At 38.0% G+C, this 18,392-nt stretch overlaps 1 protein-coding gene across 2 annotated transcripts in view; it reads right to left on the reverse strand.

Moving 5' to 3' along the window:
* Window positions 1–18,392, reverse strand: part of ENPP3 (ectonucleotide pyrophosphatase/phosphodiesterase 3) — a 75,531-nt gene that overhangs the window by 15,043 nt on the left and 42,096 nt on the right. For both annotated transcript variants that reach the window (XM_053904484.1, XM_053904485.1), the window contains 6 exons: window positions 16,501–16,628; window positions 11,177–11,243; window positions 8,509–8,596; window positions 6,782–6,960; window positions 5,231–5,282; window positions 3,739–3,893 (listed from right to left, as the gene is read on the reverse strand). In XM_053904484.1, coding sequence (XP_053760459.1) covers window positions 3,739–3,893; window positions 5,231–5,282; window positions 6,782–6,960; window positions 8,509–8,596; window positions 11,177–11,243; window positions 16,501–16,628 — 669 coding nt within the window. The remainder of the gene's footprint in view (window positions 1–3,738; window positions 3,894–5,230; window positions 5,283–6,781; window positions 6,961–8,508; window positions 8,597–11,176; window positions 11,244–16,500; window positions 16,629–18,392) is intronic.

Here is an 18,392-nt window from a genome sequence, read left to right on the forward strand (position 1 = left end):
GCAATACATGAATGTAGCCACGGTCACATTTTCCGTAATGTAAGCAAGGTGAAATGCCTGCATTCAACAGTTAAAATAATAAAAATGTTAAGGAGGGAAGTGTACTGTAATTTTTAATGAGACTGCAGCTGTAGAAGTTGTACTCAAATAACTGGCAAAAATATTTACTATTTTCTCTAAGTAGCATAGACTTTGGGGCACATGGATCAAAATGGGTTTAGTCAGAAAGTACTAAAAAAAAGTTACACTTTTTTTGCTTACCGAAAATCCTGTTTCTTACATACCAAACTTGAACCCCAAATATAAGTGCATCAAGACTAGGAAAGACAGGATGTGGCCTCCTGTATGAACATGAGGTTATGCATTAGGCAGCCCTTTAAAAGGATAGAGGGGAGGTGTGGTCACGTCATTTCTGAGTCCTGGGTTCCTGAGAGAAGATACAGTGAACCATCGCACCCCCAACCCCCCACCTCCACACACAGAAACAGGTTCAGCCCTGCTAGCTTTTCAGAGTTCCTTAGAGTTTTTTAAGCCAGGGGATAAAAGTCAGGAAAAGAATAAATAGAACTCAGACACTCAGATAAAATCTGAACTCCCTAGCTCTCAAAATTCTTCAAGAGAAGTAGGTGATGAGCACAGACAGGAAAGCAAGATACTTTCATTTCTAGTCTGGCATGGGGTTAAAATAAAACTTGAATAGGAGATAAAAGTATTTTTATTGAAGCTACAGACTCTCTTTACCTGTAGGCTGATCATAAAAGCTAGTTATTTATTTGAAGATTGGATTGTTACCATCTGAACTTATGGTAAGAATACTAACTGTATACTTTTTAAATTATTCTTCTGGGCATGTGGGTTTTTTCTATAGGGAAAAATATTTCTTATAGTTAAAAAAATGTTTGCAATACATAATAACGTTCCTAGTTTTTTAAAGAGTCACAAAATACGATTAAGTCATAATTTATAATATTAGCGCTAGGAAACTTTGGAAACAAAACAAGGCTATTTAAAAATCCAGCGAAGGAATGTCTGGGTGGCTTAGTCGGTTGAGTGTCCGACTCTTGATTTTGGCTCAGGTCATGATCTCACGGTAGTGAGATTGAGCCCCTCCTCCCCGTCCACCTCTCCCTCCCCCCACCCCCCCACCCCCGCCAAAATCCAGTGATAAGCGAGGTATGTACGAATATAGATCAAGAGAGAGAGAAGTGCTTTGCAAGTGTGCTAGATTTTCTTCTCTGAAAAAGTTCTTTGATTTATTTTAAATTTATAAGGCATACATTCTAAAACATAATCATAGTTCTTGCTCTTAATTTCAATTTTTCACCTAGCAACAGAAAAAGCCATTCATCTGGCCCTACTGAGCAGGCCCAGAAGCAAAATGCATATACAGTCTAATCAACTCTAATGGTTTTGAAGCAGTTGTTGTTAGGACCATGATTTCAAATCACAGCTACTTCTCCAGAACTCTTCTGAGATAATAACAACAACAAAAATTAGAAAACCCACCAAAACCACAGAAAAACAAAAGCTCCATAAAACTTAAAGGCACAAGCCAATTGGGCCCATGCTCCAAAAAGTGCTTATTTAAAGTCTGATTTTTTTTTTTTTTTCAAACACAGGGCTGATTTACAACATTTTTATGTGAATCTCAAAACATCCTTGTATGTAATTTTCTTGAACCACAACATACTAACAGAGTAATTTCTGAATTAGAAAGCAGAAAATTGCTAGAATTCCATCCTGTCACATGGAGGGAGAAATATACAAGTAGGTCTGTGGGATCAGTGAAAGGGCAGGAACTTTTGGTAACAATGAAGCCAGTTTTAAAACAATAACAAAAAAGAATTGTACTAAACGCCTGGTCTGAGCCCACTTAAAATCTCTCTGCCTCTGATTTCCGCTAAAGCTCATATAAATTCAGGAATGCAAGACAGCAGGGGAAAGTATTAAAAACATCAACATTCCCCTTAACTCCACAGAGTCCCTGATAACCTAGACTTTTCAAAATAGAGAACTGAATAATAAGACTGGCCTTAAATATACTGCCCTTCTCAAAAACAAAAACAAATAGAAATTATTTCAAGGAATAAACAACTTCATATTGTTGTTCCACAGTATGTTGAAGAAAATCACAAACACCATGTTGTGTATTAGGAAAGTGATGTTGCCATTAACCATACACATGAACTCAGGTAACTGTTGGTAAAATATTTGCCCACATTGGGAAATATCAGGGCTCTCCTACCACTGACCACAATTAAACCATTGTCAGCAGCAGAGCTGGTGTTCAGAACACACAAAGCTTCAATTAATAGTGGGAAAATATGCTTATTTTTCTCCAGAAATCTTAAATTGGAACAGAAGATAAGTAAATAAACCAATCACTTCCTTGCCATTAAAAGGGGTGGAATATCTGTACCCTTAGGAAGAACAGTATAGGTTGACGTTTGTCATCAGAATCTTTGGATCTAAGATATCAAGATTTTCTTTACAAAACAGCTTCCTGATTATTTATTTACCCTGCTGGTTGAAAGTACTGCATTGTCCTAAAGCCTTTAAAAATAATGGTTGGGATTAATCTGGCCAACACAGTCATTCAGGAAGTATTGACAGGGCAGCTCTATTGTGCGGATACGTTAAACAGGACCATCCATGCCCTGAAGGGGGTTTTGACTGGTTTTTGGCAGACTGATTTTTGCTTTCATTTACATTTCCCTGATTGCTAATGAAGTTCAATTGCATGGCTCATAGTCTTTGTCCATTTATTAACTAAGAAGTTTATCATTCTCTTGTTCTCTTGTTTATTGGAAGAAATTTATTAGCTATTCTAGATCCTAATTGCCATTCTGGATACTACCCATCTCTTGTTTCTTATATGCAATGCAAATATATTGTCTCATCCATAACTTTGTCTTTTTGTCACACATTAATGTTAATATGGTCAAATTAATAATTTTTTTTTATTCTTGGATCCTAAGAAATCCTTTTCTATCCCAAGGTCATAAGGATATACGCAAAGGAAAACAGATTTGCTGTTCACGTTTAAGTCTATAAATCTACCAGCAATTTAATTTTGTATATGGTGTGAGTTAGAGATCTGACATTTTCTTTATTTTGCTAGCCACATGTCCCAGGGTCACTTACCCAAAAGGTGTTTTCCAGACAGTGAAAAAGGAAGAGAATATAAACAGCTGGATTCTCAACTTCAGTCTGGAGAGCTCTATGACAAGGGACATCTATACATGTAAGTCCAGCCTGACTTATTAGAATACTGCATCCTTCAGGGAAGGATTACTTTTTACTCACATTGTGTTCCTTGTGCCTGCCATAATATACACAGCAGATAGTAAGGTATTTGTTAAATAATCAAATAAATATAAATCCCTTTATAATCTAGTTACCATCACCTTCCAGGTGCACCCACTGTGTACGTAGGATATACAAAATAAACGGTGTGTCTCTGTACTTCCTGTTGCTTCTTTTTGAAATCTTTCCTACCTGCCTTACCAATTGGCCTGTAAGCACCTTCTAATTTCTCCAGGCAAAACTCAGTGTGTTCCTCTTTTGCACCCATACAGCACCTATAAATACCTTTAAACAATATCTGGGCTATTGTCTTACAAGACAAACTCACTTTGGGATCTCTATTGAAAATCAAAATTCAATTCTTACAATATTAGAGAGCTACAAATGTTTTTTTTCCCCAGTCTTTGGGGATCAATGGACAGAGAAACTTACTGGCTTGAGTACTGTATATGAGCTCCACATGGGCATCCTGATAGCTTTTCCAAATCCACTGACATATTCCCTGTGATAGAGAAGACAGTGCTCCTTGTTCTTCTGCATGACCCTGGGCCTCCCAAATGGCACATTTAGTTTCTCTGTGGCTGTTACTAAAATGACAATAACATAAAAATGGTTGTAAAATTAGCAAATGCTTCTATGTGTTACGCTATCATTCTCAGGGTGCCTGGGTGGCTTAGTTGGTTACGTGTCTGACTCTTGGTTTCAGCTCCATTCATGATCTCCGTTCATGATCTCCCTTCATGTGGATTCGAGCCCTGCATGGGCGCTCTATGCTGACAGCACAGAGCCTGGTGGGGATTCTCACTCTCTCCCTCTCTCTCTGCCCCTCCCCAACTTGCTCTCTCTCACTCTCTCTCAAAATAAATAAATAAAAACTTTTAAAAAACCATCATTCTCTGGTGGTTTATTATATGCCAGTTACTCTCCTAAATATTTTACATACTTAACCTTTTAATTCTTACAACTCTGAAGCGTTATTATTCCACTCTATATATTACAAAACTAGGGCTTAGATATTTAGCCAAGCAGCTAACAGCTCACAGGGCATATTTGAAGAGGGAAAACCTCAAAACCAAAAGGACATACTTTGTAACAAAGATGACCTACATTAATAATTATCATAGGAACAATGTTGCAATTTTATAAAGAAAAGTATGCCCTAATGTATTTATTTTTATTTGCCTGTTAGTATATTCTAAAACTCCATCAATTATTGATACTTTAAAAACCTGCAAGGTATTCATGCCATGGAATAACACTCAATAGATTATAAAAAGATTTTCAACCAACCAAGACATTGACTGAACTTTTACTGTGCGTCAGGCACTATTTTAAGTGCACACATAGATTAACTCATTTAATCTTCATAAAAACTCTATAAAGACGGTATCCCCATTTTATAAATGATGAAACAAGCCCAATGAGTTTAACACGAGAATACTTTAAAGATAACGGATAATAATAATGTTGCTACAGGCCAGGCACTGTTCTAAATTCTTTCCATGGATTAATTCCTTCAGTCTTTACAACCACATGAGGTGGGTACCATTATTATAGATGAGTAGACAGAGGCACAGAGACATTAAGTGATTTGGCTCAGGTTACATAGCCAAGAAGCAGTAGAGGTAGGAGTCCAACCCAGGCAGTGAACCCTGTTCACATCTAAGAAAGGGAACAGGGGACCGTAGAGAAGGCACAACCATTTCAAGGAATTTGTTGTGTTCCTGGAACCACTATAACTACCCAGGCTTGCAACTGATCTTACCAGATCTAGTTCTGTTTTTTTCCCCCTCCTATATATTGGCAATACGATCTTTATGTTCAAAAGCCTCTGTGAGTTTATTTTAAAGAACCCCCAAAAAGGCAATATTGTGTTTTGTTGGGCCTAAACATCAAAGACTTGACATGTTTTCTACTGACTTACTTTCATTTTGGGAGAGATTTAGCATTAGATTCACATGTTCTAAAGCAGCATTCTGTAAAACAATGCGGGGAAGGGAGAAAGTAAGTCAAAGTGATAACACATGTTGTAAAAGGTGATCAGGATTATTTCCTGATCAGGATTGCAGTAATCACATGAATATTTTACTACTCAACAAAGAAGCCAGACTAACTTGAGTTTAAATTCCAATTCTGCCACTTACTCAGAAATACAGAGATACTATTACTCCTTAAAAGACTTTGTGTGGGAGTTTGCAAAGATGCAATTGATGTTGGGGCAAAGCATTTTGACCACAGCTAGAATCAACTGCTAAACTGAAATAACAACATCTCTGGGCTTCTAGGGCTTTAATAGGAGTACAACTCACTTGAGGGTCTTGTTAAAATGCAGATTCTGATTAGAAAACCTGAGCTCAGTGGGGCCTGAGATTCTAGATCTCTGAGCAGCTTGCAAGTGAGGCAGATGTTGAATCCTGTGACCACACTCTGAATAGCAAAGGGCATTCTTCACAGAGAAGAATTTGGAAGCTGGCAGTCCGGAGGTAGACCAAACATCCATGACCTGGGACAATTCACCTGACTTCTCTGACCCTTCTTTGTTCCTAAAATGTAGACTAAAACACCCACATTGTGATGTTTATTATTATTACCATTATTTTGAATGGCATTTCCATCAAAGTTGTCTGTAGGTAAGAAACCCGCATCCATACTTTGATCTTGACTGTGGATTTGATTTCTACTGGGAAGCTTGACTGGACTTTTACCCTTTAAAGCCTTTTTTGGTTGGCATCTATCTATATACTTTTTGATCTGTGTGGTGTAATGGTATTTGGAGGATTATAGAAGGTCAAGTCTTTGCTGACTCCTGGTTATAAGGAATAATTCTTGGCGGAGGCAGCCCGTGCTTATTGAACTCTACAACCACATTTTGAACTTGGCGTCAAATGCACGTTGACATTGGTTTTAACTTGATGGATTCCTGATAACTGGGCTCGGATTCCATTCTGAAACCCCAAGGCCCATCCATGTGCTCTAGTTCTCACAAGGAGAACTTGCATTTTGAGCTCCTGTTCTGACTCCTTGCCTTTTGGGGGTGGGGGTGGGGGTTCCTAGCACTGGAATCTCACCTTACTGATGGTCTCCTGGGATCTGAAGTCAAGCTCCTGAACTCAGCCAAGTGCCTGATGCACTAAAAAGACCTGTAAGAGGTCTTGTAGCTGTAAGAGGGATGGTTTACCAAGGAAATAAAAAAGAGCTCCAAGATTCTACCATTTTGAATGGTTAAGGACACTTAGCTCACAAGGGAATTAATAATTTCCAAATAGTGCTTTCCAATTTACAAAGCATAGTCACATACTTAATTGACAATGCATCTCTCATCCCCAGACAAGGTTCAGAGAAACCACATACATTTACTTAGTAAAGATCCTAACTAGAACACAAACCTGGTTGTCAGCTACCCTGACGATAACCCTGGTTATGGAAATTAGTTTGCCCCTTTATATTCTTATGAATATATGAAGTTATTACTTACGCTTTGTAGCACAGGGCATGAACAATGGAGAGTATCTGTGGGCAGTGGGACAGTAAAGCCACAAACAGAAAACTTCGACACTTCCTCTGCATGGGATGGCTCATAAAAAGGGACCTTCAGAAGATGGTTTAAACTACCATGGGTGCCATTATTTGGTGCTGGTTGAATGTGTAGAAGGTCTGTTTTTAAAAATAAGTTCAAAGTAGTTTTAAGTTAAAAGGCAACAATATCTGTCTAGGAGATGGAGGAAAACAAAATTTCCATTAATAAATTCCACAGTAAGGGGCACCTGGGTGGCTCAGTCGATTGAGCATCTGACTTCGGCTCAGGTCATGATCTCGTGATTCGTGAGTTCGAGCCCCACATCAGGCTCTGTGCTGTCAGGCTGACAGCCCGCTTCAGATCCTCTGTCCCCCTCTGTCTGCCCCTTCCCAGCTTGTGCTCTCCCAAAAAATAAATAATTAATTAATTAATAAATAGATAAATAAATAAATTCTGCCGTAAAACAGTCTTGGACTGCATGTGCCATTGGGTTTACCGACTCTTGCCCCATGGTTTCACCACCTCCTCTTTCTAGAGAATGGGGACCGTTGCTGTAAGAGCTATAGGAATTTTCAGGAACTGTGTCTGCTCCTCTACAGAAAAGTATTATTGCTTAAAGGATCACTTTGTTCTTTAAGCATATCATGGTCTTTCTAGCATAAGAAGCTATAGTTTTATCAAAAAACAATTTTGAAGAAGTTAAATAATTTACAATCTTATTGGTAGTATATTTACTTAGTTATATGAAACTTCTCTAAGGACAGATACCTTTAAAAAGTTAAACTCATAGATTTTGCTTAATATTTAGATAACTTTTTCTATTTTGTTCTATAACAATACAATATACAAATATTTTATGGACATAGCCTTTTAAGTGGCTCCTGCTGAATACCGCCTAATAGATCTCTTCCAGAACTTAAATCCTATCTGGTTCCTTCTAAGCTTCCCCACAAAGGGCCAGCATCTCTGACCACACATCCAGCTGGGGAACCAAGAATCAAAGTTGTTAAGGCTACAACACAGTATTTTCAAATGGATACTCTTTGGTTTCTAAGTCATATTCAATCACCACACGCCTTTGGCAAGATTAAGAGTAACAATGGTGAGGATATTTATGTCAGAATTCTAAAGCTCAAGGTGAAATTGCAACTTACCCATTACCTTGCCTAAACGATTTGTTAATACAATGGTTTGAAGTAAGCATGTAGGCATAAAGATAGGGGAAATCCCCTAAAACTCTAATTATTTAAGGTTTTTTTTTTAACACTGAGTATAATAATAAGCAGCTATACAAATAGGATTTCTATCATCCTTTTATGCCAGAAGCTTTTTCTCTGTAATTACAAGAAAATAGTTGTGTTTTAGGGGTTCTTTTCCTACTCTGAAAAGTTGGAAATGTGATCTTACTCACCTAAGTTTTATTAAGTTTTCAAGTAGTAACTAACTGATAGAAAGGCTCATCTCCTGAGATCTAATCTTTGTCATTACCAGCAATCAGAAACAATAATTTCATAAACTACTATGGCTGAATAATTCAGAATGGTGATTCATTCTTATCTTTTCTACTTTCTGTCTTCTTAGTGCAGAGCAGCCCCCTCTGGGATTCAATTTATTGCCAATTTCAAAATATGTATTTTTAAAACTACATCCACATTTTGATGTTAAATTTATATAGATATACTCACCACATATTAGGTTATAGACTTCGATATTTTCGAATGGTTCAATTTCAGTCTTCTCTTTAAAACTGGGTCCATGTGCCAAAAAGATAGCCTAGGTGATGACAGTCCTACTGTTACTAGATGCCATCTAAACTCAAAAACAAATGGTGGAAGAGACACAATTGCCTTCTGTCACAGCTCTCCTAGCTGTGTCTCCTGCTATTATAAGGATTTCTTTTCAGATTTGAAAATGACTTGTATGTTACCTCCACCCGTGACTGGGATTCCACAAATCCCAATCAAATATAATGCATATTGTATTTATTTTTTTCTAAATGTACCTGATTCCACAGCACCTTGCTTGTCAACAGACGAGGAGAAAACAAGCAACAATGGACAATCAATGTCAGCACAATTCTACAATATCTGGACAGTATAAATTACAAATTCATAATATAACATCAGGAATTCTTTTGGTTGTCTTTTCATATCATTGTTCAAATATGTTAATACATGACCAAAACATGCTGAAGTTTCTAAACACTAAAGTTTTTTCACAGCTTAGACTAACCCACCGATTTCTCAAATATATCTCCCCTTTACCTTTCGGATGAAGACTTCTAAATACTTTTTATTTATATTTAAATAATTAATGTTAAGTTAATTATGTTATTCATAACAATCTAATTCTTTCAGATTGCAAATAACTAGAAGAAAAGTGTCAAACATAATTATTTTTTGGTAATAGGACTATATAAAACATATATATCCTTTTTTTCCAAGATAGCAAATAAATGGAGACATAGGTTTTCTTTCTAGCAATTAACTTAATTATCAAATAGTACTCTATTTGATAGAAAGGCACTCTGTCTCTAGAGACTTTTCAAATGTCTACAAGGGGATATAATGCATCACAGCAATGTTAAAAGGCAGTATATTCATAATGGGCCCAACACATTTTCTTTATTTGAGAAGGAATGTGTGTGTGTGTGTGTGTGTGTGTGTGTGTGTGTGAATAACACACACAGGAAATAGGAAAGACAATGAGGTTGCCTGTTAGAATGGCTAAAATTAACAATTCAGGAAATAACAGATGTTGGCAAAGATGTGGAGAAAGGGGAACACTTTTGCACCACTAATGGGAATGCAAACTGGTGCAGGCACGCTGAAGAACAGTATTGAGGTTCCTCAAAAAATCAAAAATAGAGCTACCCTACAACCCAGCAATTGTACTAGTAGGTGTTTATCCAAAGGATACAAAAATGCCGATTTGAAGGGGCACACGCAATGTTTATAGCAGCACTATCAACGATAGCCAAAGTATGGAAAGAGTCCAAATGTCCACTGACTGACAAATGGATAAAGAAGATGTGGAATAAGACTCCTTGGTGATGAAAAAGAATGAAATCTTGCCATTTGCAACAGTGTGGATGGAACTAGAGGAAATTATGCTAAGCGAAAGAAGTCAGTCAGACAAAGACAAATAACATGATTTCACTCACCTGAATTTAAGAAGCATACTAAGATGAACATAGGGGAAGAGAAGGAAAACATAAGATAAAAACAGAGAGAGGGGCAAACATAAGAGACTATTAAATACAGAGAACAAACCGAGGGTTGCTGGAGGAGAGGTGGGTAGAGGGATGGGCTAAATGGGTGATGGGTATTAAGGAGGCACTTGCTGGGATGAGCACTGGCTGTTGTATGTAAGAGATGGATCACTGGGTTCTACTCCTGAAGCCAAGATTCCACTGTGTGTTAGCTAACTTGAATTTAAAGAAATAAATTTTTTAAAAAGATAATGAGGTTGCAGAAAATCATGAAGTTTACCTATGTGGGCATATCCGCTACACTTCTCTCATGGACTCTTCCAAATAGTCTCTTCCCTGGGCTTCCAGGACATACTCCACTCCAGGTTTTCTTCTTTGCTCACTGGCTATACTTCTAGGTGTCTTTCAACCTCTTCAAGTAGAAGTGCTTAGAGCTCAGGACTTGGTCTTCCTCTCTACCTGTACTCACTTTCTAAGGATCTTGTCTAGCTGCGTATCTTTTAAATAATTGATATACCTAAAACTCAATTTTTTGTTTATTTCTGGGTAGATTCCCTTTAGGTGCCTATAAAGCATCTCTACTTACATGTCTGATAAATATTTTCAACTTAACATGCCCAACTGAAACTTCACTCCTTCTTCTCCAATCAGCCACGCAGTCTTACATCCTTCCAATAGCCGATGAAGGCTCTCCTGCCCCCAACGCGTCAGGCACAATCCTACCTTTGGGCCTTTGTACTTGGCTGTTTCCTCTTTTGGGTACACCTATCCCCTGAACATTTGAAAGGCTGATTCTTTCACCTTCTTCAAGTCTCTGTTCAAATGTCATCTCAATGAATCTTACCCTCTCCACCTTATGTAAAGTTGCATACTGCCCCCATGGTACCCTGGGACATGCCCAATTTCCACCTACTCTGTGTCACCTTTATTTCCCATGGCATTTATCCCCTAACATACCAAATAATATATTTCCTTATTATGCCAATTGTCTATATCCCTCTGTTAGAATGAAAGCTTCATGAGGGCAGGGATCCTTATCTGTGTTGTTCACAGGTGTATTCAAGGGCCCTAAAGACTGCCTGTGACAAAGTAGGTGCTCAATAAATATTTGTTAAAAAAAATAAAATAAAGCAGTAAGTTACCTCCATGCTCTTAAACTCATTGTTATAACCGTGGTTGCCTCCTCCACAGGATGAATATGCTTTACTCCTTTAAAGAAATGATATTACATTGCAATTAATACATTAATATGAGACCTTATTGTAAACTGACCTTTAACGGATTTTTATGCAGCTTATGCTTTTATATAGGTAAATTTTCTGTCAACAACAGCATAAATATATTTTCATGCTCAAGTTCATAACCACAGAGGAACAAACAGAATGGTAGCAGAATGGTAGCAGGAAGGAGAACTCCAGAACCAGAAGTAGAATTCAAAAGCCTTTGACTCTTAGACATTGACAAGATAATAACAAAGGCATAGGTTAAAAAAAAATGAATATAACTTCATGTCAGCTATATGTCAATAAAAATCTATTAATTTAAAAATGTAAAAAATTGTCTTCAAGCTTATCTGTATCTTTACACATTAATGTCTGTGTGGTTAAGAATAGTTTAATTAATATACTACTTTAAGCATTTCAGTGCTTTAGAAATATGTCTTTGAAACTGGGAAAAATATTGATTCCAATTCTACAGTAGAGATAGGTAGGGAAATAATGTAAAAGTATAAAGAATACTGAAGGAAAGTTCATTATAACACTCGGTAAGAAGAAGCTAGTATATTCTGGTAAATTTAGAATTTATTTCTAACTTTTGGGCTTTTCTTCTATAGGCTGTTGTGTTCTGTTACTTGAATGACTTTTCAAATTTAATTTGCCTTTTACCCACCTTCTCCTATTTTAGTATTTGAATTGAGCAATTTTAGCAGTCCAAACTGGCAATAAATAAACCTAGATTTTTTTTTTTTAAACAACAATGCCATACTGGTTCAAATTAGGTCTCTAATGGAAAAAGAGACTCTTATTCCCTAAGAGATTTGTCTCATTTGCTTTCCCACCCCCTACCTCCCACTCCTCAGGGAAAACACACACACACAATGTTTTTGTTTTTATGTTGTAGGCAGGACTTTAATTTAGTGTCCTAAAAGATCAGCTTCTAAAACATTCATAACTGAGTCTCAGCTTAATTAAAAACAAATCACAAAATAAAAAATAAATCATCACACTGAGCAGGCTACACTCAGCTACACTCAACACTACCCAATAGAGGGAAGAAAGGAGAGGCTAAGTACTTACTTACTAGCTGGATGGGGAAAGAAAGGGAGTCCTATTTATAAGGTGTTTAAATTCAATTACCCTAAGATGCCAGCTCATTACCTTAGTTAATTCCAATAAAATGTGGGGCTTAAGGTAAGAGTTGTCTTAAAAATATTTTTATCCTTCTTGCATACATATTTGCTTCCTTCAAGATTACTGGAACTAGGGGTGCCTGGGTGGCTCAGTCAGCTGGGTGTCCAACTTCGGCTCAGGTCATGATCTGCCCATTCGTGGGTTCAAGCCCCATGTTAGGCTCTGCGCTGTCAGAACTTGCTTCAGATTCTGTGTCTCCCTCTCTCTCTTCCCCTCCCCTGATTGTGCACTCTCTCTCTCTCTCTCTCTCTCTCTCTCTCTCTCTCTCTCAAAAATAAATAAATAAACATTAAAAAAAGATTACCGTAACCATTTGGGGATAATTCAGTTTTAAATTCTGTGTGGGAGGCTAGAGTATTCATTAATGAAAGAACAAAAAGGTCTTTAGAACCAAGTCATTGGTAAAATTCTCTGAAATTTGGTCTGTTCTATATCTCTCTATTTTCAGAAATATCTCTTTTTATAATATTTTCAACTCCTAACCCAACTCAATCAGAAAAGTTTAGTCAATATTGCAAAGCTTTATTCAGAAGTAAAAGATAAAAATTAGTGTTTGAAAAAGCTCTATTTTCTCTTCTCAAGTGAAAATGTTACAAATTTGCTCTTCTAACTGCTCATGTTTATGCTCTCCAGCCATTAATTTGGCTCTGGAAATCCATATGGAAAAATGGAAGCTGACATTTGGAAAAGATGAGTTGATTTTATCTGTCATGATTTAGCTCAACTTCCAAGTACCATATTAAATCTTCTGGAACAAACTCTCTTTTATCTTCTCCATGTCTAATTCATAAAGTCAAAATCAAGGCCAGTGTCTCTGCCACAGTCGGGTAATGACACAGATGGGAGACGAGTAAGACTTCTTTCCTGACCGCCCCCCGCCCCTCCAGGCAGTTGCCAACTATCTGCCTGTGTAGTCCTTTCACATCTTCCCTTGCTTTCCTACTCTGCCACCATTCTAAGCTAGACCCTTATTACTTCTGAACTGCACGAAGTTCCTAATTGGTTATCCTGACTCTGAACTTCAGAATCTTCCCACATAAAACACACACACACACACACACACACACACACACACACACACACACGCACACACACCTAATCACATTGAACACTGTGAGCTCTCAGAAATGCAAATCCACACAACCACATATTCACCTGCAGCCACCTTGTATCTACCAATGGTCTATTTTCTTCCCAGGCAAAGTCACACTTTTCAGTCATGACAGGTAAGGTCTGTCAGGCGGAGAGTGACTTCATTTACCTGGTGCTCTGGCAACACAGAACCAGTGCAATCGAGGGCATCTAGCCTGTCTGCCTGCAGACCCTCCCTTGACCCCAGAGCAGCTGCTGGCTTTAAAAAGGTGCCCCATTGCTCTGGGCAGAATATTTAGAGAAAGAAGCACCCCTGAGAAGACACAGGCTGGCAGTACTCAAGGCTTGGCAAGAATATGGATGCCTTCCAGCAAAAGAAAAGTGGTCCATGGCCTCCTGCAGACAGGCCCCCCATCAGGGCTCAGTGAGCTGAGCAAGGGTTACTTTTCCACTGCCTCTCATGTTCTTGGCTGAGTGCCTCTGTACAACGCACAGACTGCCCAACGGCCTGGGGCAGACCTGTTGTATGTGACGGCATTTAGCTGATCTCATCCTTAATTTTCAAAGCCCAGAGCAGGAATCACACCTACCAGGAAGCATCCTCTGGATGTTCTGTGACATCCACATCTAGTCTGTGTAATCACTCTTATTGTTTAGGAAAGAGCACATTTGTGGTGATCCTAGTGTGGCCATTGTTATACCTGATTATAATTGTTGTCTTCCTCCCTGCCTGGGCAAAGATCCTTAGGGTGAGGACTGGGTCTATCCCCATTTCGTAGAAACGTGCCTGGAAAGTATTTGTCACTTTCCGATCATAAAATAAAAAGCTATTATTCATGTTCTCTAAGGGGGAAATACTTCAGCTGTAGTTTCAAATAATTGGGTTTCCCCAAATTAGTGAAATCCAACATGTTTTAGGCAAAATGAGGATAGTGATGATGATGATGATAGGGTGTACTAAATGACAAAGTTTGCTATAACTCTGGGAAGGGAATACAATCTAGTTATCAAACATTTGACACTATAACTAAAGACAACATACTTTGCCATAGAAACTAGGTAGCCTGACGCTCATGTGTTACGAACTGGAGGTAGAGTGACTTAACCAGATGAGAACTTGGTTGCTCTGGTTAGGGCTATAATCAACATTTCTTTTGGGGTAAGTCGGTTTCCTTTAACATCAAGAGAATAATAAAACCAGGCTAATCTTGTGTTACAGATGATGAAAATGAAGCCCCAAGACATTAATTTGTTTACATTTCCCCCAAGCTAGGCGTGGAGGCGGGTCTGGAACTCAGCCTGCTGCTCTTTTTACATCTCACTGCTAGCTATTAAATATAAAAAGCTCATAATTTGAGACTGGGTGTTATGTAATACCCAGAGGTACCCTGGCAGCTGGACTCTCCTTCTACAACCCACAGGGCATGTTATAGGATGGATGGGCACTTTCTTGTTTTGTACCAGTGGCCTCCTAACTTCTTTGATCTCATACTCTCAACAGTAAGTATTTGGAGAATATACCCACATTTGGGACTATATTTGCTTACATATTACCCGCATACATTATTTAAAACCCGATATACTTAATATAAGTAAAGCTTAGTCTTTTAAAATCTCCTGGAGAATGTTATGTTGAGCCACACAGCATATAGCCAAGGACCTTCACAAAGGGTTATGAAACTTCTTATCCCAAGAAGAGAGGCCAGTGCCATCTAGTGGCCAGGTGTGAACATGCACACTCTCTGGCCTAGCGGTGTATTGCTTGGGTTTCCTGGTTACCTCACAGAACAGGCTCTCCCAACTCCCTCATCTTTTTTGTCTCCTCTTTATTAAATATATCTTCCAGCATCTGTAATCCCATTGTCCTCTGTATCCCCCGACATGACGTAGCATGCAAATAAGGCCAGAAAACAATGTGATCCTGATTCCATTTAAAACCACTTATGCACAGGGAAAAAAACAAAACAAAACAAAACACTGGAATAAAATACAAAAAAAAAAAAAAAAGGAAATATTAGCTAAACTATCAGAAAGTGTATATTTTTTGGTTTTCTGGCTTATTACCAGTCTTCTTCATTTGACAAGGAAGGCAGGAATCCTGTCTGTATCCCAAATGCCTGGAACAAAGCCTGGCATACACAATAACAAGCATCAATAAAATTTTGTGAAACCAACGAATTCATTGGTTATCTTGGGATGAAGCGATCCAGAATGGTTTTTATCTTCCCTAAATGCAGTTGTAACTTGCAGATGCTCAACAATCAACATGAATTAGAACTAGAAAAAAAAAATGTTCACCTAATTGGTTAGCTTAGCCACAAATGTGCTCTTTCCTAAAAACCACAAAGGTGACAAAAATTTCGATGACCTATCTAATCAATTACTTACTGCCAACCTGGAAGACAACTGATGTCATCTTTACATCCTGTCAACTACCTGAAAAAAGATCTAACTGGGGGTTAAGAATGTGCTGGTACTTGTGGTTTCTGGAACGGCCAATCAACAGTGCTAACCCTCTCCCTTCTGTGCATCTATATTGTGAGGATTACGATGCTAAGATTGGCCCCTGATATTTCAAATGCACAAATGCTAGGTAGCATATAGAAAGTCAAGGATTGAGGCACCTGGATGGCTCAGTTGGTTGAGCGTCTGAGTCTTGATTTCAGCTGAGGGCATGGTCTCGCTGTTCGTGAGACCTGGTTGAGCTCTGCGCTGGCAGTGTGGAGCCTGCTTGGGATTCTCTCTCTCCCTTTCTCTCTGCCCCTCCCCTGCTCAAGTGCACCGAACGCTCACTTTCTCTCTCAAGAGAAATAAACTTAAAAAAATACATATTGAAAAAAGTCAAGGAAATACCAATGCTCAGGAAAAGTTGCATGATCATAATAGACCAGTAAAATTAAGGCAATTTATAATGAAAGATGGTGGTTAAAAGTATTATGAAACAAGTAAATAGATGCACAAACCTCACAGCCAGCCACTGTCGGTCCACCAAAAGATGAACTTTGTCAATTCTGACATTTTTAGCAAAGTGTAGTCGTTTTGGCAAATCAGGAGTCAAATAGGGTTTGAAATGCTGATCAGGTTTTCGGCACTAAATAATAGGTAGATTATTTGTTTGTGTAAGTTATAAAATATGCAGGCTAATTTAACAATTTCATTTGCTAAGACAATTAAGCGCTCTTTAAAAAGTAAGAAGATTTAAGCATGGCTAATAAAATAAGGCTATTAACCCTATTCTCAGTGTGGCCAAATTCCCCAATTAGGTTGCTTTTATTGTTGCAACAATACTTAAATTGCAATTAAAATGTGATTTAAATTATGATTTGGTGTCTGATGTTCTAAGTTTTTATATCTTTAGCCACCATAACCCTCCCCTCCTTTTTTGACAGACAATAGATATGTCTAGATTTCAAGTGGCAATTACAATTTTTGAATTTAAATTATGTATGCATATTATATAACACATTAGTAGATATCAGTAAAAATTTTAAAAACCAGTTTAATTGCACCAAAATCCTTTTACAGTTGATTCAATTTACCCTTGAAATAACCTACATTTGCTTAATTCTCAAGTCAAGTCAAAACCTAGTACAGGCTCCTTATTTGTGAACGATTCATGGATTTCTCACAAACTGAAGTGAAATTTTGTGTCTTTCATAATTACTGCTGTAACTAGATGGCATATTTCAAAACTGTGTAAAGATGCAACTCAGTCATCTAAAAAAAGAAGTGAGGAAATGAGAAACAGAACTACAAAGGAATTTTTTCTCCCTCGTGAACTTTTTTTGAGAAATAAGAGGAAAAAAATACAGGTACGCATATGGGAAAATAATTTTTTTCTACTTTCTCATTTTATTTATTTTAAGCCTTGATAATCACACAAATATTTTAAGTCTGTGTCACTGCTGTTTTGGGCTCAATTTATGTAAGAAGAAAGATACTATGAAATTGAAAAAAAAAAACAATAGAGCAAGGAGAGTAACAGAATGAAAAGGGGAAGAGAAATTATTTATTGCAGATATTTCGGCCAGTTTTTCTTTGCTTATTTTGGTATCTTTACCGGGCTTCTTTTTCTTTCTAATTTATCATTACTTCCTGTTGAAGTCAATATTTTTGTAACATCCAGGCAAGTACATGATGGCAGCAGTTGGTTATGAAGCTTCTTCAAACATACAAAGAACTAGAATGTGCCCTTGAGGACCACAGATCATCTGACAAGTCACACTTTCCTAGCTGGTGTGTAGCCAGAGTAAATCCAGAGGAAAGTGGAGGCACACTGCCAATTTCCGAAGCAGGACGGGGTTATACTTTGCATTTGAGAATTTAGGATGAAGACCTTAGAGTTGGGAAGACTGTGCTCATTTTATCTAAGAACAAGGATGCCATTGTCTGTCATGCAACCAGAATGCTGTTGAACTTAAAGAGTCATCCGTTCATGTTTGATTACGTTTGTCCAATATAAGCTCAAAACAGGCCTACTGGGAATACTGTACCCCCACATGGAAAATTTCCTGGGAATAATGGACTATTCAGGAAATGATGGTCCATTTCTTCGGGGTTCTATAGCTCTAGGCCCAGTCTTTATTTGCGATACCATTAATGGTTTCCAAAGCCCGTGGTATCCAATCCTCCTCCACTACAGGATTATTAGAGATTTTCCCTTCCTCAGCAACAGGGCTTCTGCTTTATGGCTCGTGAGGTGATGGGGAAAAGGACAACAATATGTGGTTTTAGAGAGTCCATCTGTTGAAAATTCTGAAGTACCCATCCAATCAGCATGAACACACTGCCTGTATGCCCTTCGCCAGCAGAGGGAGACATTGTCCACCATGTTTACTCAAGACCAAAATATCAA

This window comes from Panthera pardus, unplaced genomic scaffold, assembly GCF_024362965.1.
Source record: "Panthera pardus isolate Hobbes unplaced genomic scaffold, ASM2436296v1 HiC_scaffold_17, whole genome shotgun sequence".
Classification (NCBI taxonomy): Eukaryota; Metazoa; Chordata; class Mammalia; order Carnivora; family Felidae; genus Panthera; species Panthera pardus.